The 7,561-nt window shown below is 38.7% G+C and overlaps 1 protein-coding gene across 1 annotated transcript in view; it reads left to right on the top strand.

The window, feature by feature from the left end:
• The first annotated feature begins 4,698 nt into the window (after positions 1-4,698).
• Positions 4,699-7,561, top strand: part of LOC140331959 (carbonic anhydrase 13-like) — a 10,015-nt gene continuing 7,152 nt past the window's right edge. Inside the window, exons 1-2 of the mRNA XM_072413284.1 lie at positions 4,699-5,594; positions 7,203-7,321. Of these exons, the coding sequence (XP_072269385.1) occupies positions 5,333-5,594; positions 7,203-7,321 (381 nt within the window). The 5' untranslated portion in view covers positions 4,699-5,332. The remainder of the gene's footprint in view (positions 5,595-7,202; positions 7,322-7,561) is intronic.

Raw genomic sequence — 7,561 nt, 5'->3', positions numbered from 1 at the left:
TGTCAAATAAAACTGTTGCGGTTGACAGTTGACACCACAAGCCAATGAGAATGCTCACAGCTGTGTGAAAATTCTCATTGGCTAATTGTGGTATAGTTCTTTGTTTACTAACAATAGTAATGGTGGTGAGAAAATGTATACAGCGATCAGATCCTACAGAACTAATGTCCAGTTTGTCCACTTTCAGAACCACACCAAATGCTGGATTTTTAGGGCTGATTGTTAGAACAACAGCACTACTGAGAAATAAAAGACTGTACTGAAAAACATATAGGGGCTACCATTGCTTACTTGCTTCTGAAAATGTAAGTTCCCTGGCTGTATCTGACTTTAGAGTTAAAGACAAGCATACATTGGAATGTCAGGACTGAATTATTTGAATGTTTTTTTAGTCATCTACAATTGACCACCTTCCTAAAAAAACCCTACAGAAGCCTTGTACATCAGTGATCCCCAAACTTTTGGACCTCTAAATGACCACACATGGGCGGGGAGCCAATTGTCACTCAAAAGGGAAGAAAATTCCCCCAGAATGACGTCATGATGCCAGAACCCGCCCGACTTTGCCCCTCCTCTCTATATCATAGAGGGAAGTGGTTCTGTAGTCCTTAGAAATAGCTGAAAACTGATAACTACATGTTGTGATCTTTTGACTACTCTAGCTGCAGAAGGATTGTCATGCACCACATCACACTAGTTTGAATCTGTGAACATGGAGGTCTAAGTGGCACAATTGTTTTTCTTATTTTGATTTACATAAAAATGCAGAGAGCACAAAGACTTAAAGTGGATCTAAACCCTGTTTATGTTCACCTGTTTTGGATCCGTTATAGACGGTGCCATGTTTTTTTCTTTCCCTTACTTGTATTGATCTTCGCTCATATTGCCTGGCTGGGCCGGAATGACATAACTCCTGTTGCAGATGCACAGAATTTCATTCAGTCCCGGCAGCTGCAGGGGAAGCCAGGATGTGCGGGGTATCCTGGGTACCAGTGCTAAGCATGCGCAGTTCAGCAATTTGACAGTTAAAGGGAGAGATAAGGCAGGTGAGTATGTTTTATTGCATAAGGGTCATGAGCTGTTCCTTTTTGCAATAAACCCTGCCTGATTACAAATTTGTAAAGTAGAACTTTATTTCTGCTTTAAGAACTCTTAGGATTTTTGGAAGTTTTTCTGCACTTTTTTAAACACATATATTGAAACCACTTTCAATGTTATATTTAGCCAACCAAAAGGGAAGTTCATTATCAGACACCCTATTAAAACTTCTCCTAAAGACTGACACTTAGTAAACAATTTTCAGGAAGCCAACAAATAGGTATACAAGTGGATCAGTTTGTGATCGTATATGTGAAAATGAGTTTCTTTGTGAAGAGCAGAACTGTGGAAACTCTACAAGGGTTAAGACATTTTTCAGTTTTTCATCCTTTTTTTTTCTTTTTCTTCCCAGTTGACCAATTCATATTTAATGTGAATATCAAAACTTTTAAAAAAGTATGCTAATGTCCTTTGGGTAGAGCCGGAAAATAAGGTAATAATCCTAATAAAGGCAAGCAGATATAAAATCCACAAATAACTGCAGCTCCGTATTCATCAATACGTTACAATTACATTTGAATGTATTTTTATTCAAGATGTGTAAATTATAAAATTTGACTTGGTATTAGCCTGCAGTCCCCTTTACAACAGAGCTTGGACTAAAGAAGTGAGGAGCAGCAAGATGCATTATTCAGTTGTGCCACAGTCCTTATGGGCTAACAAGAAATATGCTGAGGAGAGTGAGAGTGAAGAGTGAAAGTAGAGTGAAAGTGGAGTGAAAGAAAAATGAGCATATGAATGTGATGTTTTTGTTTTCACAATACAGTCAGAGACTGGGGGAGGAACACAACCAGTAAGTGTTTAGGTGCAGCAGAAGACAATCTGGCCTGCCATACATACCTAATTGAGTGGCTAGGGTGTGTAAATATTAGGAATGTGTATATATGAAAATATTTTCATGGTTTTCAGCTTTGGCTATTTTTTCTAAATTTTGTATAGAAGTGACAGACGTCATGTGTTTGTGTGTTTCCAAAGAATGAAATACTCATTGCAGATTAATAAATGACATTCAACCACAGCTCACAAATAACAATAAAAACCTAAATGCCCACAACCTGATTTTTCTGGCACTTTTTAGGCTGACTGTAGAGGATTTACCACTCTTGATCTCTGCCTTCTGTAACCTCTGTGTTAGGAATGTCACATTCGTGCTAAGCAATGTCAAGTACGGATTATTAGCTTAGTTAACTTGAATGTAAATCATACACTAGTTGGATTTCTTCTACAGACAACAGCAGTCTTATAGTCAACATTCCATAATCTCCACTGATGTTCTCATGCTTTGATATATTGTTTCCCGGACTCATTGATTTTAAGTATTTTATCAGTAAGGTAAGCCCGTTCTCCTTTGCTGTAAAGCTGCGTACACACTGCCAATTTTTGTCGTTGGAAAGGATCTTTCACGATCCTTTCCAATGACAAGGGAGTGCACGATGCATGAACGGGGAGGGGGAGAGCGACGGAGCGGCACCCTGCTGCGCGCTCTCCCCTTCACTTTCATTACGATCGGCTATCGTCCATTGTCCGTGGATCCGGCAGGTCGGTCGTCCGGACGATGGACGACACCGACTGTACACATGGCAGATTTTCGCCCGATAATTGGCCGATGCCGATTATCGGGCGATAAAAATCTGACGTGTGTACGTAGCTTAAGATGCATTTCTTGTTGACTATCAATATCCTTCAAATTTTGGGATAATGTTATCACAATATACACTGTCTTGCCAAAAAATTCACACTTTGTTGGACCACCTTTATTATGATTAAGGCACACATTGACTGTGGTATCATTTTGATAAACTAAGGCAAGGCAATGTCACAACTTTTTTTTCCTTTCAGGGTTGCATTAATTTTTTCCCCAATGATAATGATAGAATTAAACCACTGTGAAAAGTCATCTCCAGCAAAGATTCACTGTGGGATTAAGGTCTGGACTCTGTGGTGGCTAATGTGTGAAAATGATTTCCCATGCTCCCTGAACCACTTTTTCACAATTTTAATGAATCCTGACATTGCCATCCTGGAATATATGTGCCATTAGGAAAGAAAAAGTCAACTGCTGGAAAAAAATAGTAATTTAGTTTATCCTCACTTTTTGGGCACATTGCTGAACATAGGCCTGACCAACTGAAGCCAACCCAGTTCATTGCTCTACCCCTATAGGCTTGGGAACCATTTTGGCCAGGTAGTGAATTATTTAAAGCACAACAACAATCTGTCATCATAAGGAATATCTAAATCCCTCCAGCATCAGGTGTGACTTCGACAGTTCCTATGTGCTGTCTTTTAGATATTCTGTATAGTTTTTGCTTACAATGCAGCTGTCACATATACTTATTTTGTGTCCAGGTAAAATCTGTACGTGTTTCTGAAAAAAGGATTCCATGTTCACCATGGTTATTTCCAGCACAAATAATAATATGATGGCACAACAGCATCAACTTTATTTTAAATTCGATGTCTGGCAGTAGTAATGGTTTCTTTGGTACCTTGTGCATGGAAGGACAAGGATACTCTAAACCTAAATGTAGCAAAACATTTGTTTTCTTTGATAAAGTTGGGAAGTGTTAACAATTCTGCCACTTTTGTCTGTAACCCATTTGTGGAGAGTTTCCTGTTCCTGTGATATCATGCAAGAATTGGGAAAAAAACACCAATACCTTTGTGCTAATCCTTCCTTATTCTACTAAAAATAACTTTTGTTAGAATTTCCCATCACTTCCTTTTCTGACATAACGCTTAGTACCTAATCACTGTACTGTAAACACCCCTTAAGGCTTACAATAAATCTGCTGTTTCCTTTACAGATATTTAGCTGCTGGAATACAAGCTTTGTGTGTAACATGTAATTATTCAATTCATTATAATCTTTGACAACATTACTCATGAAATGCATGCACAGTGACATTCAACTTAATAGCAGTGTTGTGTTTCCTTAGCTACTACACCTACTGATTATTAGGAAACCTGAAATCTGAACGTTTCTGTACACTGTGTAGTTATGTCCAGGTTAAGTATAGAGGAGATCCCACGTCAGGGGAATAGACACCAGTAAATATCTAGCAGGAAACAGTCATGGTAGTAGAAACCATCTTGCAAAGAATGATCATAGTAGCAGAAACTGTCTAACGGGATGATCATGTCAGTAGAAAATATCTGGCACGGGATGATCAAGGTAGGTACCTGGAAGGGGATTTCCATGGTAGCAGTAAGTATCTGGTATTATAGCAGAACATAACTGGTAGGTAAAAGTCAAGTTAACTGGCAGGGGATTATCATCTGGGGTGGACATAAGAAGGTGCAAAGTATGCCTCTGCACGAGGGCCCAGTACCCTCTTCTGCCACAAGTCAGTTCTGCACAGGGGCCCACTGTTTGCTATGTCTGCCACTGATTGACATGGCAGTGATAAATACAGGGCAGGGGATGACCATGGTAAAAGTTAGTATCTGGCAGGGAATATTTATGGTAGCAGTAAGTGAGTTGCAGAGAAAAATCATAGTAGCAGGAAGTATATGCTAGGCAATATTCATGATAACACTAAATATCTGGCAGGAGATATTCATGGTAGCAGTGAGTGTCTGGCCAGGGATGTATCATGGCGATAGTAATTATCTGATAGCGGATGACCAGGATATATGTAAATATCCTACCCAGACTCCCATAAAAGCAGGGATAAGATATATTTGAAAAAAAACATCAGTAACAACATATAGTTTAGAGTTTGGTCACCGTTAACACAACCCTGAATATTTATAAATGACTATCATCGCACTGGAATCATAGACATGTGATACAACATTGAATATTTGTTGAGAAAAGTAAGAAAAAGAAGTATAAATATAAAAAAACACAAGACTACTTATAGTGACATCATCTTCATAATTAGAAAAAAATTAAATGAAAGAAGAAGATATATAAAAAGACTGATAAATACATGTACATACGTGAGTGGTGGTACAAGCAATGTAAAGAGGTGTGTGATTTTGAGGGAGTAAGGTGACCACCTTTTTTGTTCATAAACTACGAGGAATTTAAATTTAATTTGCCTATTATCAGTACCTTGTTTTACTACTGAAGCAGTTTCATGGCACCTTAAAAACGAAATTTCAAAAGCTTGCAAAGACCAATAGACATATGTTATTTATAGAGCCACGTGATAATGCACATATCCAGGAAAATGGTATTGATTTGCCAAAGGAAATATAAATAACCCATGAAATAGCAAAGTTATAAATGGAACATAGGCCGCTTTGCTCACTGAACATTTTTATATTATGTTTTCTTTGTAGAAGGAATCCAGAAATGGGTATTTGCTCTTCCAGGACTGAGCAGTGTAGGCCTCGCCAATCCCCAATTAATATTCAGACTAGAAAAACTAAGTATGATTCTTCTTTGAAGCCTTTGTACATCAACTACGATCCAAAAACATCTCAAAGGCTCGTTAATGTGGGCCATTGCTTTAACGTGGAGTTTGATGACTCAAGTGACAGATCAGGTAAGTACCAAGTTCTAAAATAAAAAATGAATTTCAAATGTCTTCTTACATACTATAATATTTATTTATAAAAGTTGGTAAGTAGCCAATCCATAAAAGCATTAATTTAAACCAGTTTTTCTCAAATGTTACTTAATTTTGTGCCAGCGTCTGATTCAGCTAAATTTAGTTAGTTGCTTGTGTCCTTCTGCCGGATTTCCCATGGCCTGAGGCATACAGACTTTCAGGATGTAGTTTGCTAAAGCGCTGATATTTGTGCTGAGCCCAGTGATTCTGCATCAACTTAAAGCAGTCAGTAATGGAAACCCATTTCTTTTATTTCCTTTGCATTTGATAGGATGTTTGAAGGAAATGCATTAAAGGCTATTTTACCATTTTTTAAAAGAACAATTGTTCACAGACACATTTATTATATTGAGGTGACGTTAGAAACATAATATAGGTGTCTCAATGCAAATGAGTGCATTACTATGAACCCAAAAGAGAGAGAAGGAAAGAGAGAGAGAAAGGGGGAGAGAGTGAGAAAAACGGGGGTGGAGAAAGATAGGATAGGATACAGAGGGACTGATTTACTTAAGTTCTCCAAGGCTGGAGAGGATACACTTTCATTAGTGAACCTGGGTGATACAGCAAACCTGAAATGGATTTCCTTAAAGTCATTTGCTAGGAAATGTTTTGATTTATGGACCAGATCCATTACAGGTTGCTAGATAGATCACCCAGATTCACTGATGAAAGTGTATAATCTTCAGCCTTGGAGAGCTTTAATAAATCAGGGCCAGAGAAAAAGGTAGAGAAAGAGAGTGAAAGAAAAAGAGGGAGAGGGAGAGAAGGAAAGAATAAGAAAGGGGAAGAAAGAGATAATGGGGGAGAAGGAGGGATAAAGAGAGAGAGGGGTGAAGAGAGGTAAAGATAGAAAGAGATAAAGAAAGGTAGAGGTAGGGAGAGAGGTAAAGGGAGTGAGAGAGGGGTAAAGAGAAAGCCAGAGGTTGAGAGCCATAAAGAGAGAGGCAAATAGAGGTAAAGAGTAAGAGGGAGAGGGGGGAAAGGTAAAGAGAGCGAGAGAGCGAGAAAGGTAAAGAAAGAGAGGGGTAAAAAGAGAAAGAGAGAGAGAGAGAGAGAGAGAGAGAGAGAGAGAGAAAGGGGGGAGGAGTGAAAGAAAAAGCAAATCATCTCACTTACCAGTGATCATTTGGTGACATCCAACCAGAATACTCTCACAAAGCTTCCAAGTATACTGTTTTGTCAGGTACAACAACTCCCAGCTGATATAGACGGAGCAGTCTGTACCTGCCATAACCATGCAGTAGAAATGTCTGAGTGTCCATGCAGCCTTGGGCCACAGCCTGGGTGACCACAGAAATCCGGCCCTGTTATTATTATTATAATTAAACAGGATTTATATAGCGCCAACATATTAAGCAGCGCTGTACATTAAATAGGGGTTGCAAATACCAGTTAATACTGGTATTTCACGTATTATCCACTTTCTAACTATTGAACTTTATTTGTAGCATTAAATATAATGTTTAATACCCTGTAATAGCTTCAATAGCTCTGGAATGTGTTATGCTGTAACAGTGTTTATTGATCCTTTCCCCCTTATAGTACTGAGTGAAGGGCCACTGGCTAGCTATTATCGTTTGCGGCAATGCCATTTTCATTGGGGAACTTCCGACAGAAATGGATCTGAGCATGTAATAGATGGTAAAACGTATCCTGCTGAGGTAAGATGGTCAGGGTATGGGGATTATTATTATATAGGATTTATATAGCTCCAACATAATACGCAGCGATGTACATTAAATAGGGGTTGCAAATGACAAACAAATACAGACAGTGACACAGGAGGAGAGGACTCGATGAGCTTACAATCTAGTAGGTGGGGAATTAGCACACAATAGGACGGGAGATATGTAGTGGTGGGAAGTAGTGACGGTTTCAAAAGACAAAAGCAGATGGGTAAG

This window comes from Pyxicephalus adspersus, chromosome 5 (assembly GCF_032062135.1).
Source record: "Pyxicephalus adspersus chromosome 5, UCB_Pads_2.0, whole genome shotgun sequence".
NCBI lineage: Eukaryota > Metazoa > Chordata > Amphibia > Anura > Pyxicephalidae > Pyxicephalus > Pyxicephalus adspersus.
Note: the sequence above shows the minus strand (reverse complement) of the source record. Positions and strands in the feature narration are given on the sequence as shown.